Raw genomic sequence first — 20,128 nt, 5'->3', positions numbered from 1 at the left:
AGAGAAAAATTGTAAGTTTACAAACGGCGATGGTTACTAGGACATGTTTCTGAATTTCACTTCTTCATCAGCTAGCTTTTCGGGAGCTGAGCGTTGAACTCGAGTCTCTAACATTCACATCAGTGCAAGCCTTTTTTAGCTGCTACGCCATATGAATGTCCCGTTGTTCGCTGTACAATTGGTCTCTAAGAGTTGCCTTTTTTGTTTATATTCCTTTTGATCACCATGTAGGCACATACACTCTGTATGTAGTTTATTCCTAATGGTGTGGATATGATTTTTAGGCGTGCTTTTGAAAGCTTAGTAACATTTGTTCGGATTTTTACAGTATTTGTTTTTAATACTTCCGCTGTTACTATTATATCAATATGATCATATGTATTTAATTAGCGAGCTTTGCTCATATTGCTTTATACAATGGTTTTTGAAAAAGGCTTGCACTGATGTGAATGTTGGAGACTCGAGTTCAACGCTCAGCTCCCGAAAAGCTAGCTGATGAAGAAGTGAAATTCAGAAACATGTCCTAGTAACCATCGCCGTTTGTAAACTTACAATTTTTCTCTAATATCAATTACAAAAACCATTGTATAAAGCAATATGAGCAAAGCTCGCTAATTAAATACATATGATCATATTGATATAATAGTAACAGCGGAAGTATTAAAAACAAATACTGTATAAATCCGAACAAATGTTACTAAGCTTTCAAAAGCACGCCTAAAAATCATATCCACACCATTAGGAATAAACTACATACAGAGTGTATGTGCCTACATGGTGATCAAAAGGAATATAAACAAAAAAGGCAACTCTTAGAGACCAATTGTACAGCGAACAACGGGACATTCATATGGCGTAGCAGCTAAAAAAGGCTTGCACTGATGTGAATGTTGGAGACTTGAGTTCAACGCTCAGCTCCCGAAAAGCTAGCTGATGAAGAAGTGAAATTCAGAAACATGTCCTAGTAACCATCGCCGTTTGTAAACTTACAATTTGTCTCTAATATCAATTACAAAAACCATTGTATAAAGCAATATGAGCAAAGCTCGCTAATTAAATACATATGATCATATTGATATAATAGTAACAGCGGAAGTATTAAAAACAAATACTGTATAAATCCGAACAAATGTTACTAAGCTTTCAAAAGCACGCCTAAAAATCATATCCACACCATTAGGAATAAACTACATACAGAGTGTATGTGCCTACATGGTGATCAAAAGGAATATAAACAAAAAAGGCAACTCTTAGAGACCAATTGTACAGCGAACAACGGGACATTCATATGGCGTAGCAGCTAAAAAAGGCTTGCACTGATGTGAATGTTGGAGACTCGAGTTCAACGCTCAGCTCCCGAAAAGCTAGCTGATGAAGAAGTGAAATTCAGAAACATGTCCTAGTAACCATCGCCGTTTGTAAACTTACAATTTTTCTCTAATATCAATTACAACAAGTAAGGAAGGCTAAGTTCGGGTGTAACCGAACATAACATACTCAGTTGAGAGCTATGGAGACAAAATAAGGAAAATCAATCTGGGGTAACCCTGGAATGTGGTTGTATAACATGTGTATCAAATGAAAGGTATTAAAGAGTATTTTAAGAGAGAATAGGCCATAGTTCTATGGATGAACGCCATTTAGGGATATCGCCATAAAGGTAGACCAGGGCTGACTCTAGAATTTGTTTGTACGATATGGGTATCAAATGAAAGGTGTTACTGAGCATTTTAAGAGGGAGTGGGCCTTAGGTCTATCGGTGGACGCCTTTTCGAGATGTCCCCATTAAGGTGGACCAGGGGTGATTCTATAATGTGTTTGTACGATATGGGTATCAAATGAAAGCTGTTAATGAGTATTTTGAAAAGGAGTGATCCTTAGTTCCATAGGTGGACGCCGTTTCGAGATATCGTCATAAAGGTGGACCAGGGGTGTCTCTAGAATGTGTTTGTACGATATGGGAATCAAATGAAAGGTGTTACTGAGCATTTTAAGAGGGAGTGGGCATTAGGTCTATAGGTGGACGCCTTTTCGAGATATCGCCATTAGGGTGGGCCAGGGGTGACTCTAGAATGTTTGTACGGTATGGGTATCAAACGAAAGGTGTTACTGAGCATTTTAAGAGGGAGTGGGCATGAGGTCTATAGGTGGACGCCTTTTCGAGATATCGTCATTAGGGTGGGCCAGGGGTGACTCTAGAATGTGTTTGTACGATATGTGCATCAAACGAAAGGTGTTACTGAGCATTTTAAGAGGGAGTGGGCATTAGGTCTATAGGTGGACGCCCTTTCGAGATATCGCCATTAGGGTGGGCCAGGGGTGACTCTAGAATGTTTGTACGATATGGGTATCAAACGAAAGGTGTTACTGAGCATTTTAAGAGGGAGTGGGCATTAGGTCTATAGGTGGACGCCTTTTCGAGATATCGCCATTAGGGTGGGCCAGGGGTGACTCTAGAATGTGTTTGTACGATATGGGTATCAAATGAAAGGTGGTAAGGAGTATTTTAAAAGGGAGTAATCCTTAGTTCTATAGGTGGACGCCTTTTCGAGATATCGCCATAAAGGTGGACCAAGGGTGACTCTAGAATGTTTGTACGATATGGGTATCAAACGAAAGGTGTTACTGAGCATTATAAGAGGGAGTGGGCATTAGGTCTATAGGTGGATGCCTTTTCGAGATATCGCCATTAGGGTGGGCCAGGGTGACTCTAGAATGTGTTTGTACGATATGGGTATCAAATGAAAGGTGGTAATGAGTATTTTAAAAGGGAGTAATCCTTAGTTCTATAGGTGGACGCCTTTTCGAGATATCGCCATAAAGCTGGACCAAGGGTGACTCTAGAATGTTTGTACGGTATGGGTATCAAACGAAAGGTGTTACTGAGCATTTTAAGAGGGAGTGGGCATTAGGTCTATAGGTGGACGCCTTTTCGAGATATCGCCATTAGGGTGGGCCAGGGTGACTCTAGAATGTGTTTGTACGATATGGGTATCAAATGAAAGGTGGTAATGAGTATTTTAAAAGGGAGTAATCCTTAGTTCTATAGGTGGACGCCTTTTCGAGATATCGCCATTAGGGTGGGCCAGGTGTGACTCTAGAATGTTTGTACGATATGGGTATCAAACGAAAGGTGTTACTGAGCATTTTAAGAGGGAGTGGGCATTAGGTCTATAGGTGGACGCCTTTTCGAGATATCGCCATTAGGGTGGGACAGGGGTGACTCTAGAATGTTTGTATGATATGGGTATCAAACGAAAGGTGTTACTGAGCATTTTAAGAGGGAGTGTACATTAGGTCTATAGGTGGACGCCTTTTCGAGATATCGCCATTAGGGTGGGCCAGGGGTGACTCTAGAATGTTTGTACGATATGGGTATCAAACGAAAGGTGTTACTGAGCATTTTAAGAGGGAGTGGACATTAGGTCTATAGGTGGACGCCTTTTCGAGATATCGCCATTAGGGTGGGCCAGGGTGACTCTAGAATGTGTTTGTACGATATGGGTATCAAATGAAAGGTGGTAATGAGTATTTTAAAAGGGAGTAATCCTTAGTTCTATAGGTGGACGCCTTTTCGAAATATCGCCATTAGGGTGGGCCAGGGGTGACTCTAGAATGTTTGTACGATATGGGTATCAAACGAAAGGTGTTACTGAGCATTTTAAGAGGGAGTGGACACTAGGTCTATAGGTGGACGCCTTTTCGAGATATCGCCATTAGGGTGGGCCAGGGGTTACTCTAGAATGTTTGTACGATATGGGTATCAAACGAAAGGTGTTACTGAGCATTTTAAGAGAGAGGGGGCATTAGTTCTATAGGTGGACGCCTTTTCGAGATATCGCCATTAGGGTGGGACAGGGGTGACTCTGGTATGTTTTTGTACGATATGGATATCAAATTAAAGGTATTAATGAGGGTTTTAAAAGCGAGTGGCCCTTAGATGTATATGTGAAGGCGTTCTCGTGATATCCACCAAAATGTGGACCAGGTGATCCAGAAAATCATCTGTCGGGTACTGCTAATTTATTTATATATGCAATACCACTAACAGTATTCCTGCCAAGATTCCAAGGGCTGTTGATTTCGCCTTGTAGAACTTTTTCATTTTCTTCTACTTAATATGGTAGGTGTCACACCCATTTTACAAAGATTTTTCCAAAGTTATATTTTGCGTCAACAAACCAATCCAGTTACCATGTTTCATCCCTTTTTTCGTATTTGGTATAGAATTATGGCATTTTTTTCATTTTTCGTAATTTTCGATATCGATAAAGTGGGCGTGGTTATGGTCAGATTTCGCCCATTTTTTATACCAAGAAAAAGTGAGCTCAGGTAAGTACGTGGGCTAAGTTTAGTAAAGATATATCGGATTTTGCTCAAGTTATTGTGTTAATGGCCGAGCGGAAGGACAGACGGTGGACTGTGTATAAAAACTGGGCGTGGCTTCCATCGATTTCGCCCATTTTCACAGAGAACAGTTACCGTCATAGAATCTATGCTCCTACCAAATTTGAGAAGGATTGGTAAATTTTTGTTCGACTTATGGCAATAAAAGTATTCTAGACAAACTAAATGAAAATGGGCGGAGCCACGCCCATTTTGAAATTTTCTTTTATTTTTGTATTTTGTTGTATCATATCATTACTGGAGTTGAATTTTGACTTAATTTACTTATATACAGTAAAGATATTAAATTTTTTGTTAAAATTTGAATTAAAAAAATTTTTTTTTTAAAAAGTGGGCGTGTTCTTAATCCAATTTTGCTAATTTTTATTTAGCACATATAGAGTAATAGTAGTAACGTTCCTGCCAAATTTCATCATGATATCTTCAACGACTGCCAAATTACAGCTTGCAAAACTTTTAAATTACCTTCTTGTAAAAGTGGGCGGGGCCACGCCCATTGTCCAAAATCTTACTAATTTTCTATTCTGCGTCATAACGTCAACCTATCTACCAAGTTTCGTCGCTTTATCTGTCTTTTGTAATGAGTTATCGCACTTTTTCGGTTTTTCGAAATTTTCGATATCGAAAAAGTGGGCGTGGTTATAGTCCGATATCGTTCATTTTAAATAGCGATCTGAGATGAGTGCTCAGGAACCTACATACCAAATTTCATCAAGATAACTCAAAATTTACTCAAGTTATCGTGTTAACGGACGGACGGACGGACGGACGGACATGGCTCAATCAAATTTTTTTTCGATCCTGATTATTTTGATATATGGAAGTCTATATCTATCTCGATTCCTTTATATATGTACAACCAACCGTTATCCAATCAAACTTAATATACTCTGTGAGCTCTGCTCCACTGAGTATAAAAACCATTGTATAAAGCAATATGAGCAAAGCTCGCTAATTAAATACATATGATCATATTGATATAATAGTAACAGCGGAAGTATTAAAAACAAATACTGTAAAAATCCGAACAAATGTTACTAAGCTTTCAAAAGCACGCCTAAAAATCATATCCACACCATTAGGAATAAACTACATACAGAGTGTATGTGCCTACATGGTGATCAAAAGGAATATAAACAAAAAAGGCAACTCTTAGAGACCAATTGTACAGCGAACAAAGGGACATTCATATGGCGTAGCAGCTAAAAAAGGCTTGCACTGATGTGAATGTTGGAGACTCGAGTTCAACGCTCAGCTCCCGAAAAGCTAGCTGATGAAGAAGTGAAATTCAGAAACATGTCCTAGTAACCATCGCCGTTTGTAAACTTACAATTTTTCTCTAATATCAATTACAAAAATCAGACGTGTCGTTGAAACTATAGCCCCGTTAACTTGCAAGCGTCTATGCTACAATTTTTTATGGAGACAATTTTTATTCAAACTACGTTTTTATTTTTTTATAACGTTTTATTATAGACATATGTTTGCACGTTAAACTGTATTCAATTGAGTAATATGAGTGTAAATCAGCAATTCAGATTCACATTATCCAAATGTGAATGCAAAAAATTCATTTTGAGGGACATGTTGCATTTCATAACACTGTAGTTTTTCAACAAGGCTTTGACTATCTCTCTATAGTTGGGATCTTTGTTGTTGGCAAGATATCCATTAACGACTTACTTAAAGCTGTCCCAAGCCGCTGCTTCTATTGATGATAAATTATTCGCAAAATTTTTGTCTTTCAGCAACTTTCTAATTTACGGACCAACAAATATACCTTCTTTTAATTTGGCTTGAGTTATTTTAGGGAAAAATTTCGTTTCGTACTGGAAGGAAGGCGCGTCTTATTTAAAGCCTTTACAAAATTTTTCATTAATCCTAATTTGATGTGAAGTGCTGGCAAAAAAACTCGTTCGGGATTTACTAAAGGCGGGTTTGCGATATTGAAGGCACCTGGTTCGTACTCAGCTCTTGGTGGCCAGTTTTCCTGAATATAATGGGTTTCTCTAGCACGGCTGTCCCAAAGACAGAGAAAACAGCAATATTTAGTGAAACCTCCTTGAAGTCCGAGAATTATAGCTACAACCTGGCATGTATTTCATATACTATTTATTTTAAATTGTACCACCGAAGCTGCTTACCTTTAAGTCCGCACAAATTTTCCAATTAAATTGTTTACATTGAATGAGCTCAAGTAAATTAGATACGCTTAAATAAGTTTCTTTAGTATTCTCAGAATGTGCCACTGGTATTGACGGTAACGAATTTCCTTTATGGAGTAATGCTGCTTTTAAACTATGCTTTGAACTGTTTATAAACAAGCGCCAATCATCCACTTTATTTTCTAATTTTAGTGCTTCAAAATCGAACATCATTGCAGTAGCAAATATTTTCACTTTTAGTAAAAACAAGTAAGGAAGGTTAAGTTCGGGTGTAACCGAATATTACATACTCAGTTGTGAGTTATGGTGGCAACATAAGGGAAAATAACCATGTAGGAAAATGAACCGAGGGTAGCCTTGGAATGAGTTTGTATGACATGTGAATCAAATGAAAGGTATTAAAGAGTATTTTATGAGGGAGTGGGCCATAGTTTTATAGGTGGACGCCATTTAGGAATATCGCCATAAAGGTGGATCAGGGTTGACTCTAGAATTTGTTTGTACGATATGGGTATCAAATGAAAGGAGTTAATGAACATTTTAAAAGGGAGTGGGCCTTAGGGATATAGGTGGACTCCTTTTCGAGATATCGCCATAAAGGTGGACCAGGGGTGACTATAGAATGTGTTTGTACGATATGGGTATCAAATTAAAGGTATTAATGAGGGTTTTAAAAGGGAGTGGCGGTAGTTGTATAGGTGGTCGCCTTTTCGAAATATCGCCATAAAGGTGGATAAGGGGTGACTCTAGAATATGTTTGTACGATATGGGTATCAAATGAAAGGTGTTAATGAGTATTTTGAAAGGGCGTGGGGCTTAATTCTATAGGTGGGCGCATTTTCGAGATATCGCCATAAAGGTGGACCAGGGGTGATTCTAGAATGTGTTTGTACGATATGGGTATCAAATTAAAGGTATTAATGAGGGTTTTAAAAAGGAGTGGTGGTAGTTGTATAGGTGGTCGCCTTTTCGAAATATCGCCATAAGGTGGACCAGGGGTGACTCTAGAATATGTTTGTACGATATGGGTATTAAATGAAAGGTGTTAATGAGTATTTTGAAAGGGCGTGGGGCTTAGTTCTATAGGTGGACGCATTTTCGAGATATCGCCATAAAGGTGGACCAGGGGTGACTCTAGAATGTGTTTGTACGATGGGTATCAAATTAAAGGTATTAATGAGGATTTTAAAAGGGAGTGGTGGTAGTTGTATATGTGAAGGCGTTTTCCAGATATCGACCAAAATGTGGACCAGGGTGACCCAGAACATCATCTGTTGGATACCGCTAATTTATTTATATATATAATACCACGAACAGTATTCCTGCCAAGATTTCAAGGGTTTTTTATTTCGCCCTGCAGAACTTATTCATTTCATTCTACTTAATATGGTAGGTGTCACATCCATTTTACAAAGTTTTTTTCTAAAGTTATATTTTGCGTCAATAAACTAATCCAAATACCATGTTTCATCCCTTTTTTCGTATTTGGTATAGAATTATGGCATTTTTTCGTTTCTCGTAATTTTAGATTTCGAAAAAGTGGGCGTGGTCATAGTCCGATTTCGGCCATTTTTTATACCAATACAAAGTGAGCTCAGATAAGTACGTGAACTGAGTTTAGTAAGGATATATCGATTTTTGCTCAAGTTATCGTGTTAACGGCCGAGCGGAAGAACAGACGGTCGACTGTGTATAAAAACTGGGCGTGGCTTCAACCGATTTTGCTCTTTTTCACAGAAATAAGTTATCGTCCCAGAATCTAAGCCCATATCAAATTTCACAAGGATTGGTAAATTTTTGTTCGACTTATGGTGGGCGGAGCCACGCCCATTTTGAAATTTTCTTTTATTTTTGCATTTTGTTTCACCGTATCATTACTGGAGTTGAATGTTGACATAACTTACTTATATACTATAAAGATATTAAATTTTTTGTTAAAATTTGACTTTAAAAAAATTTTTTTTTTTAAATTGGGCGTGGTCGTTCTCCGGTTTTGCTAATTTTTATTAAGCATACATATAGTAATAGGAGTAACGTTCCTGCCAAATTTCATTATGATATCTTCAACGACTGCCAAATTACAGCTTGTAAAACTTTTAAATTACCTTCTTTTAAAAGTGGGCGGTGCCACGGCCATTGTTAAAAATTTTACTAATTTTCTATTCTGCGTCATAAGTTCAACTCACCTACCAAGTTTCATCGCTTTATTCGTATTTGGTAATGAATTATCGCACTTTTTCGGTTTTTCGAAATTTTCGATATCGAAAAAGTGGGCGTGGTTATAGTCCGATATTGTTCATTTTAAATAGCGATCTGAAATGAGTGCTCAGGAACCTACATACCAAATTTCATCAAGATACCTAAAAATTTACTCAAGTTATCGTGTTAACGGACAGACGGACCGGACGGACGGACGGACGGACATGGCTCAATCAAATTTTTTTTCGATCCTGATGATTTTGATATATGGAAGTCTATATCTATCTCGATTCCTTTATACCTGTACAACCAACCGTTATTCAATCAAAGTTAATATACTCTGTGAGCTCTGCTCAACTGAGTATAAAAACGATAAAGTCTTGTGTCTATTTCGAAATTTGGAAGTACTTATCGAAGGGCCGAGGCTGCCCCATTGCTGCAAACGAGATCCTAGAACTTCGCTATCAAATTCCGATAATTTCAAATCTCTGGCCAAGTCATTAAGTTCGGCTTGTGAGACTCGATTATCTGCTTCGGAGTCACCTTCGCTTGAGGCTTCAAAAATTATAGGCGGCCTAGGTATGGGTACGGTGTGGTCAGGTAGTTTTGGTTTTTTAGCTGATGCCACATTTAGATAACTTATTAATTTCCTCTTTTTTCTCGTTTTACCTTTAAGGTCTATCACGCAAAAATAGCACTGGTCGTGGTTAAAGGGTTCAGTCCACATCATTGGAACACCAAACTTCTTGTTATGACCTTTACCCGATACCCATATCATTAAAGTTAATCTACAGGAGGCCCAAATAAAATGAGGTGTCCAAGATTTATCGAGATTCTTTACACGGAAATCGAAAAATGAAAGTATGCATCTTTGACAGAATTAGTTATTTTTCGAGCTGAGTTTCCGAAAATATAATGTCCGCAAATAAAGCAAAAATTATCCAGATTATTTTTACATTTAAAATCTCTTTTGCAACAAGCTATTTCGTAAACACACCTACGGATATAGTATATATAAATTTGCACTACAATTTGCAAAACAAAATTTACAGCAAACAGTAGTGACAATTAAATACTTGATGTTTTTTTAAATTTATTAAACCCTAAGGTAGAGTTACCAAATGAAATGTCTCGCCAATTTTATCAAAGTAATACTAAAATTTTAGGATAGACGCTTACAAATTAACGGGGCTATAGTCTCAGGCACGCCCGATTGTTGTACTGGTATGCTTAAAATTTTCGCAGTTAAATTACCTACAACACAGGAGGGCTAACTTTTTTTTTCGTTCATAGAATTTTTCCGATTTTAAAGTGGTTAAATCTGAAATTTTGTAAAAAATACCCCTTTTTTCTCAACATTTTTTCAACGTTTTTTGGCATAGTGGCCAAACTACTGAAGATACTGAAAGGAGGTGAAGGCAAGAAATGTTTATGGGAATTCGTGTAATGTCTAATTCAACAGTTTGAAACGAAAAAACCTATATGAACAACCTATATGAGGTAGTGTTCTGCAAAAATGGGAATTTTCATATTTTCGCCGATATCTCGGAAACTAGATCTGCCACAGGAAAATGGAAGTCATATTCGGAACCAGGAGAAGATTTTACTTTAGGAAAGGCCTATTTTATTTTTGGAGATTTTTTTTGTCGAGTAGTGTTATCGAGAAGTTTCTGGATTACTGTATTCACAAAATCATTATCTGGCATGGGATAGGGGTACAGTTTAGTCCAAATAGGATCTTCATTATTCGTTCTAATAGTTGCTTGGATAGTTGTGGTAAACGGTAAGTTTTCACTAATTTCGTCATTTTTTCTAATTATTTCCCTAATATCATCCTCATATTCTGTATTATTTATTGTGTAATTTATTTTTTGTTCATTTTCTACCTTCACAACTTTCTTTTGGTACTTTAAACTCTAGTCGAATAAATTTATTTCTGCTTTTATAGTTCTAAGTACTTGTTCACCTAGTATCATATCAAATTCTTGTAGCTCATCAATCTCAAAAAAGGGCAAGTGATGACTATAAAAAGTTATAATTTTTTTAGATTTTAATAAGGAATATCCGTGAATAGTTTTGTTTTATAGGTTTAATAGGCACTGACTTACCAATATTACAGTCGATACTTATATAATTATTTGTTGATCCTGTGTCGACTAAGATTGTAACGGGTGTGCCTGTAAGACCGCACTTTGTTTGAATGCAGGGCAGCCCGTTTATTCACCTAAAAAGTACTTCTGCTTTCGTACTGTTCTTCGAGGTGAGATATAGCAGATTCTGCCTCTGTTTGATGCGTTTGATTGATCCTCTGCTGCTTATGTTGATTGAAGTTTTGTGAGGATGCATTTCTTTCCCTTTTGAAAGGATTCTGGTATCCCTGTTGGTATTGAGAAAGACGTATAAACTGCCTAGAGTTGCTATTTCCATAGGTATCGGTTTATTTATTCGGTCGTGGTGTGGAGTAAAATTGTTGCGGTGCACTTGTATCCCTGGATTATATCTGGGGCTTTCATTTCGTTGAGGAAAGCGTTCTTCTACCGAGTGATTTCTTGATTGTTGGACATACCTTGGCTGAGTTTCAAATTGTTGGTTATGGCTGTCGTGGTAGATTGTGCTGGCAATAGCATATGCATGCTCTAAGCCCTTTGGGTTGTGGCTGTACAAGGTTTCACTTGTGTATCTGCTATTCAGTCCCAAAATGAATGTTCGAGCGGCTTCTTGGTTAGCATATGTATTCATGGCTTCGCTGTTTTGTTCGTGCGACATTTCAATTTTTGAAAGCGCAAGATTAAGTGCTTTATTAATTTCGCTGTGATATTTGGATAAATTCTTTCTTCCTTGATTAACCTTTTTCATCTCGTCTAATAACACATACAAAGGTCTTTGGTCCGCAAATGTATAGTCCAATCGATTTATAATCGTATAGAAGTTTAATTTCGTGTTATGATTGCTTAGTATGTCGCCTACTGTTCCTATTACTTTCGTGCGGATGATGCTTACTGCGCTATAATACCTAGGATGTCCTGTGAACGCTTTGATGTCATCCATAAACTTCCAGACTTGCGATCTTTATGAGCGATACAAGTTTTTATCCCCATCAAACTTGGGTAAAGCTTTGAACAGCTCCAAATCGTTATTGTAAGAGGGATTTCTTCGTGTTGTGTAATGGTGGCGATATTGTGGAAGGCTGTTTGGTTTTCCTTCACAGTATTAAGCTCCTGTTGTAGGGTAGTTACTTGTAAGGTTTGTTGTTGGAACTGTTGTGTTAGTGCATCAATTTGTGCTCTTAGCTGTGTTGATTCGGCCATATTTCTTGTGTTGTCGCTTCTTTGACGTTTTAGAAAGGAGGATTCGGATTTGCTGGCACGTCGTTTGGAAGAATAGCCATATAGGAATGCTTTTATTCCGCGCTCATCCAGTTTGATCTGTTTCTGTCACAAAAACTTCTTCGGAAGTCGTTAATATTGTTCCCCTTTTTCAGGAACCGTTTTTGCTTTTTTTTATTTAGTGTTTCGCTTTTTCAGAAACTGGTTTTTTGTCTTTCTCCAAGACCGTGCATTTTTATTTTTCTATATTTCGAGGATTTTGGCATTTAGGTGACAAAACGTATTGTCATCCCGGTTGAGCCCCAGTTATTCTATTTGAATAGAATAGAGTAAATAAATATATTATATGCTGCACAGTCACGTGCTTTCTTTATTAATAGGAATTCAATACTGATCTACATTTTGTATACTTAGGGCTATTTATAATACTAGGATGCGGCGGCAGATTTGCAGTGGAAAATTGTTTATCAGTCCTGATCCAATGCTTAGGTTATTTACTAAAACTTATCTATTGTTAAGGTTGTTTACTATTACTTATCTGTTGATTGTTTGTGGAAAATTACGTTTCGGTTGCTGCCTGATACGGTTTGTATCGATAATGCATTCGCTGCATGTTATAACGTGTTATGTGGCGACGTCAGCGGTGGCGTTGTAAACGTTCCTTAACTAGCGTGAGCACAATTAGTAAAATGCCATATATGTATGTATGTATGTTTCCAATTCGGAAATTTAAAAATCGAACCGAAATATTCATGTTACAGGAGAAAACGCATGGCTCGAGGAGGACAGGTGCAAAAACTTAAAAATCCTAACAACAAAGATAAAATAATACAAGTTAAGGCTATCCAACTTCGTACACTTAGCTGATGCTACATTTTTGTTTAAGCTAAGCTTACGCTACACAACACTACTTTTGCCTACGTGACCAAGATAGAGCGACTTTATGATGGGACATGCGCAGTAACATCATCGCTCTCACACTTAACTAAAAACCTGTTTTGGAAGAGAACTAATTAATTATGAGTTGCATGGCCTAGCGGTAAAAGTTGGTGAAATTGGATCGAGCTTGGGTTTGATTGAGTGAAGCACTTTTGTTAAAAGGCAGAATAAAGATTGACATTGAAACCGAAGGCCTAGCTCGAGTTTTTCTAAAAATATTAAGTGGCGCCCAAGTGTGGGGCCTGTCCAATAAATATTTCGCAACTTGTTTCAAATGGTCAACCGCACTGACCAATTCTACAAGAATAATTCCTATAAGGAAGGACGAACAAAGCGACAGGTCACAAAAGAACCAGGATCACAATTCAACCGCATGAGATATTTGGAGCAGTGAATCAGCAATTTTTTGCCTACACTTACTTGGACAATTGTGGATATTGTGGAATTCCATATAAGAAGCATTTATATTAACTTTAAATTTTTTCAACCAGTTTTCGTAATGACATATGTAAGTAATAATTAAAACTGATAATCATTTCATGTGAGAAATAGAATATAAATTTTTATTTAAAAAATCGGGAGACTTAAGTGTTAATAGTCCCTTTTCGTGTCGTATTGAGGCGAAATATCTTCACAATTGCGTAGCATACACGTGTTCAAAACTGAAAAAGGTTCAATATGTTTGCGTAAAAAAAAAACAACAAAAATTTATTTTTTTCATCAATTTGTATTTCCATCTTTAAAAACCACAAATTTAGAAAATTAAAAATCGCTATATCAGGCGATAAAAAGATTTCACTGCATTTGTGAAACTTAATTGCCAAATAACGTAACATACACGTGTTTAAAACTGAAAAAGTTCAAAATACTTGCGTAAAAAAAACTACAAAAAGTTATTTTTTCATCAATTTGTTTTTCCATCTTTAAAAAACCGCAAATTTAGAAAATTAAAAATCGCTATATTAGGCGATAAAAAGATTGCACCGCATTTGTGCAAAATTATTGAAATTTAGTTCTCAACTTACGTAACATACACGTGTTCTAAAGCAATATTTGCTAAATATTTTCTTGTTGGAAATGTTCGCATAGAATTTTTCATTCCAATTAAAAAAAAAAAAAAACTGCTTTTTAAAACCAAATAATTGCTGTATCAGGCGAAAAGAAACATAGTAACATAATTTGTCAGATTACATAATATACCCTCGTTTAAAACAGTTAGGGTATAAGAATTTTGGATAACGAAATAGTACCCCCAGTCTTTTAACTTTTACGGCTGTAAAAATACACATTTTAAATAGTGCGAAAAACGAACCATAGATTTTTCAGTTTACATATAGGTGTTAAAGTGCTTAAAGACATCAGGAAATCGTCGAATAGCGCTTTCTTTAGTTTCTGCAGAATGGAGATCACAAGAGAGCAAGTTTTAGAAATTGTAAGAACCTCAACCGAGCGTGCTAGGGCAGAATTCAAGGCCCAAGTTGACGAACTTACTCTAGCCTTAAATCGCCTTAAACCACCATGTGTTGAACCCTACCAACCCGTCGCAATTAACCCTTTAATAGAGTCAGGAAATGCTAGTTTAGACTTAGTCAAGTCTCTACCCGAATTTAGTGGCGATGCCTCGTGCTACCCAGCTTGGCGCTCCGCTGCCGCCTTTGCCATTAATTACTACCCTGAAAGTTCCGAAAAATATTATGTGGCAATCGGTATTTTCCGAAATAAAATTACGGGTGCAGCGAATTCAACACTGTCGTCTTTCAATACTGTGCTCAATTTTAAGGCAATAATCGCTAGGTTAGACCAAACCTATGCAGATAAAAGACCAGTTCATGTTCTGGAAACTGAACTAAGTATTCTAAGGCAAGGCCATTTGTCAATTGCAGACTACTATGACTCGGTGGACAAACATCTGACGCTTATCATAAATAAGCAAATAATGACGAATAGTGGCAACAACGAAGTTATAAAGGCTCTAAATGATCGTGCAAGAGCAAACGCTCTACGAGTATTCAGGTCTTCGCCGTCCGCTATGTGACATCTTATTTTCCTCGTCACCAAAGGATCTGCCCACTGCCTTGGCCGTAGCACAGGAGCTTGAGATGAGTCACAAACGCTATGATTTCGCCCAAACCTTTGCAATGGGTAGTTCAGTCAAACCAAACAAAGTAAGAGCAACAATGCCCCAATATAATTTTTATCCACAAAATGAACCAAAGCGTTTATCAAATCATAACAATAAACCGAGTCCAATGGATGTTGACCATGGCACATCCATCTATCGAAAACACAATGCCAGTCCAAATAGTGCAACCATTTCTAAAACCCCCAATCAAGCAGTCGTATTCAAACGTCCTCGTGAGCCATCCGGTTCTTTCCAGAGACCCGGTGGAAAGACACAGCGAGTTAATTATATGCCAGACAATATTGGCATAGTTTCTGATGAATCTGAAAACGAAGAACACTACGACGACTATGATAGCTCCAATTTTAAAAGTTACTTGGAAGAGCCTAATCATACATGCGACTCTAAAAATAATTCTGAAATAAATTTTTTAAACTGAAGTCGCTCCTACCTTTCATCACCAAAACTACTACGAATGGTCAGGAGCTCAAAATATTAATAGATACAGGTACTTCCAAACATTTTATTAAGAATTTTCAATTTCTCGACGGTGTTAAGGAAATGAAAACTCCATTTACGCTAAAATCAATAAACGGAGAAAATTTTATAGACAAAAAATGTTTGGTTAATGTTCTCAACCACACCTCGACTTTTTATTTACTTGATAATCTAAAAACGTTCGACGGCATAATTGGTTATGACTTCCTAAGAGAAATTTGCTCAAAAATTGATATTAATGCAGGGTATTTATATTATCGGGATGGTAAGGTAAAACTTCAGCATCTTTGTTGCAATCAAGTCAACTTGATCACAATTAATGATGATTCCGTGCCTGCCAATGTTGAAAATTACTTTCGTCAATTAATTAATAAAAACACTAATGCGTTTGCTCACCCAAATCGTGCCCTACCCTACAATACCAATGTCGAGGCTACAATTCGTACAACTACAGACAACCCAATTTTTAGCAAAAGTTACCCATACCCAATTTCAGCAGCAGAGTTTATAAATTCAGAAATAAAATCACTCCTAGGAGACGGCATAATTCGCAAATCGTGTTCACCCTATAATTCGCCCGTCCACGTAGTATCAAAAAAGGGTCTTGAAGGAAATGGCAAACATAAACTACGTATGGTGATAGACTTTCGGAAAATTAACGAAAACACCATCTCTGATCGATATCCCATACCGGACACTTCTGTCATCCTGTCCAATTTAGGAAAATCAAAGTTCTTCTCCACGCTAGATTTGAAGTCGGGATTTCACCAAATTAACTTGCGCGAGAAAGATAGACCAAAAACAGCATTCAGTGTAAATAATGGCAAGTACGAATTTTGCCGCTTGCCATTTGGTTTGAAAAATGCCCCAAGCATTTTTCAACGAGCCATAGATGATATTCTGCGCGATGAAGTCGGTAAGGCCTGCCATGTTTATATCGATGGTATTATTATCTTTTCACCTAACGAGCATTTACATCTAAATGACATTAATAGAATTTTAAACAAATTGGAGTTTCGCCCGAAAAGTCCAAATTTTTCCAAAAAGAAGTGGAGTTTTTAGGATTTGTAGTGTCGCAGAATGGATTAAGAACTTGTCCAAACAAAATCAACGATATTTTAAATTATAAAGTTCCAGAAACTTTACGCTCTCTGCGATCCTTTCTTGGTCTTGCGGGATATTACCGCAGATTCGTTAAAGATTATGCAGCTATCGTCAAACCGCTAACGAAATATTTGCGAGGAGAGAATGGGCACGTAGAAGCTAACAAATCAAAAAAAGTCCAAATAAAATTGGACTCCGAAGCCATGTCCGCCTTCAATAGAGTTAAGAAAATTCTTGCTTCTGAAGATGTTTTGCTCCAATACCCGGATTTTAGCTGCCCTTTCGATCTGACCACAGATACGTCTTCAAATGCTTTAGGCGCCGTGTTGTCCCAGAAAAATAGGCCTATAACCATGATTTCCCGAACGCTTTCTCGAACAGAACAAAATTATGCCACCAATGAGCGTGAGCTACTAGCTATAGTTTGGGCATTGAAGACCCTTCGGCACTATCTATATGGCGTCAAAAACATCCATATTTTTACAAACCACCAGCCGCTTATCTTTTCAATTTCGGATAAAAATCCTAACACTAAAATGAAAAGGTCGCGTGCTTTCGTCGAAGAGTTTGCTCCAACGTTTCATTATAAGCCAGGAAGTGAAAACAAGGTGGCAGATGCGCTCTCCAGACAATTCATCAATAATATGAGTGAGTCAATGGATACGGCTCATAGTGAGGAATCATTGAGTAATGTTGTAAAAACGGTGAAATGCCCTATAAATCAATTTAAAAAGCAACTAATACTCACAAAAGCGTCATACCTAAATAAAGTGACAAATATTATTTTTCAAAAACATGTCCGGCATACAATTTCCTTCGATTCGCTCGAAAACCTGTTTGAATGTCTTAAAACCGTAATAAATCCAAATAATACGAACGCGATTCATTGTGATCTTCCAACACTTTCCGAAATACAAAATGATTTAGTTTCTCTTTTCCCGGGAGTGAAATTTCTCCACACAGAAATTTTTGTGATAGATTTGACAAATAAAACGGATCAATTAGAAACAGTCGTTGCGGAGCATAACCGCGCACACCGCTGTCTGCAATAGAATTTTAAACAAATTTCTCGAGAATATTATTTCCCAAATATCAAAAAAATGTTAAAGACTATCATTGCAAACTGTAAGATATGTCTAGAAAATAAATATCAGCGTAAACCGGTAAATCTCGAAATAGGCAAAACACCTATTCCAAAGATGCCTGGCGAGATCTTACACATGGACATATTATTTACAGACAAACAACATTTCCTAACCTGTATGGATAAGTTTTCGAAATACGCTGTAGTCAAACCCATTCAATCGCGCTCTACATTAGATATTAAGGAAGCCTTGCTAGAAACACTTCTAATATTTAAAAACACCAAAACTATTGTTTCAGACAATGAGAAAGCCTTTCATTCGATGACAATTAAAACTCTTCTTAGGGATAACTTTTCGATCGAACAATTTTTTATTCCGACGTTACATAGCCAAAGTAATGGGCAAGTTGAAGATTTGGAAATGATACGCGAAAGATTGTGTCAAGAGCAGGAGAAAGGTTTAGGTAGACGGAATAAAAATAATAAAATGAAAACCTATGAGCCTGGCGAGAAAGTATTTTTGAGGAGAAATAGACGTCTAGGAAATAAATTTAACAAGATATTTGTTGAAAGAGTTGTGGAAAAGGATCTAGGCAGTACGGTCTTGATCGATGGAAAAATCATTCATAAAAGCAACTTGCGATAAGTGTTGTTGAGCCTTTTTGTTTCTTATGAGAGTTTAATTCGTGGAAGTTATATTGCTACAATGATGCGAAAAATTCGTAAGCGTTCAGAAAAATTTATCAGAAAATGAAATATATTATCAGTTTTGATTATTTACAACTTCCTGATAAAATCAGAATTGTAAATAGACTCTTTAAACTAAGTTTAATTTTCACCATTCATTGAATAGTTACATTTATTTTTTTAATTTTAAGAAATGGTAACTTGTAATAATAGTATAAGGATCGAAGAAATTTATTGTTAAAAAATATGGAATTCACGCTCAATCAAGCTTATCACCTTCAACATTAATAACGCCTTTAACCACCCATTTACTATCTTAACGTGCTGTGAATAACGATCCGGTCTACATAGCCAACAAGTCATATTTTGAACCTAACTATTCGGACCTTTGAGCCACAGCTTTTTAGTAGCTGAAACGGGGACGTTTCGAACTCGACAAGGAGAGTAGTTAAGGCTATCCGCACAAATTCGCCAACTTCGTACACTTAGCTGATGCTACATTTTTGTTTAAGCTAAGCTTACGCTACACAACACTACTTTTGCCTACGTGACCAAGATAGAGCGACTTTATGATGGGACATGCGCAGTAACATCATCGCTCTCACACTTAACTAAAAACCTGTTTTGGAAGAGAACTAATGAATTATGAGTTGCATGGCCTAGCGGTAAAAGTTGGTGAAATTGGATCGAGCTTGGATTTGATTGAGCGAAGCACTTTTGTTAAAAGGCAGAATAAAGATTGACATTGAAACCGAAGGTCTAGCTCGAGTTTTTCTAAAAATATTAAGTTACATAAACCATATAGGGTTATCTCATTCATTCGTTTGCCATATACATATGTAGGCAAGGCGAATCTATACCAGGTGGTGTCAAAGCGAATTCAACAAATTCGCCGTGCAGAAGAATGTCAAATTCAAAAGAAAATTTTCATTGATTTCGATTAACTGACATATTGCTGTACAAGGCTCTGTATGGAAAATTATCAAGAAGAAGCAATCAGCTATTGTGATAACAACACTTGGTACTGAATTCGCCTTGTATGTAGGCCCCTTACCAAGGCGAATTCAGTACCAGGTGTTGTTATCCCAACAGCTGATTGGTCCTTCTTGATTATTTTCCATACAACGCCTTGTACAACAATATGTCAGTTAATCGAATTCAATGAAAACTTTCTTTTGACTTGACATTCTTGCGCACTGCGAATTGGTTGAATTCGCTTTGCCACCACCTGGTATGGATTCGCCTGGTCCCTTACAAAGAATCATATTCAACTGTCAATCATAAGTTGTTGAATTCACAGTAGCCGATATTTACAGGGTAGCGTAAATATTTTTCAGTTGAGAACTATTAATATATTTTACATTTTTATTTTTAATTAACTACTAATTGTTTTGATTTACATGAATACATACATACATATATACATATTGTATACATATATATTTTATTTAAAAATCTTTTCTCCCATTTTCTGGTCCGCAGATGAAAAATAAAGATTATAAACCGCATAGGGATCCGTATTGTAGAACTTATGAAATGAGATGGGAGGATCAAGAGCTAGCACCTCCTCGGGGTAGCTCAGATGCTGATACTAGAA

General features: G+C 36.9%; 1 protein-coding gene across 9 annotated transcripts in view; it reads right to left on the bottom strand.

Moving 5' to 3' along the window:
* Positions 1–20,128, bottom strand: part of LOC137242194 (beta-1,3-glucosyltransferase) — a 220,829-nt gene that overhangs the window by 124,431 nt on the left and 76,270 nt on the right. The window contains exons 9-10 of one of the 9 annotated variants that reach the window (XM_067769567.1): positions 19,948–20,122; positions 19,836–19,875 (exon numbers count right to left, since the gene is read on the bottom strand). The exons of 5 other annotated variants lie outside the window; for them this stretch is intronic. In XM_067769567.1, the coding sequence (XP_067625668.1) occupies positions 19,976–20,122 (147 nt within the window). In that variant the 3' untranslated portion in view covers positions 19,836–19,875; positions 19,948–19,975. 3 more of the 9 variants (XM_067769569.1, XM_067769566.1, XR_010950118.1) reach the window with 3 other exon arrangements.

This window comes from Eurosta solidaginis, chromosome 2 (assembly GCF_040869045.1).
Source record: "Eurosta solidaginis isolate ZX-2024a chromosome 2, ASM4086904v1, whole genome shotgun sequence".
NCBI classification, from domain to species: domain Eukaryota; kingdom Metazoa; phylum Arthropoda; class Insecta; order Diptera; family Tephritidae; genus Eurosta; species Eurosta solidaginis.
The sequence above is the reverse complement of the archived record's forward strand: the minus strand, read 5'-3'. Positions and strand labels throughout refer to the sequence as shown.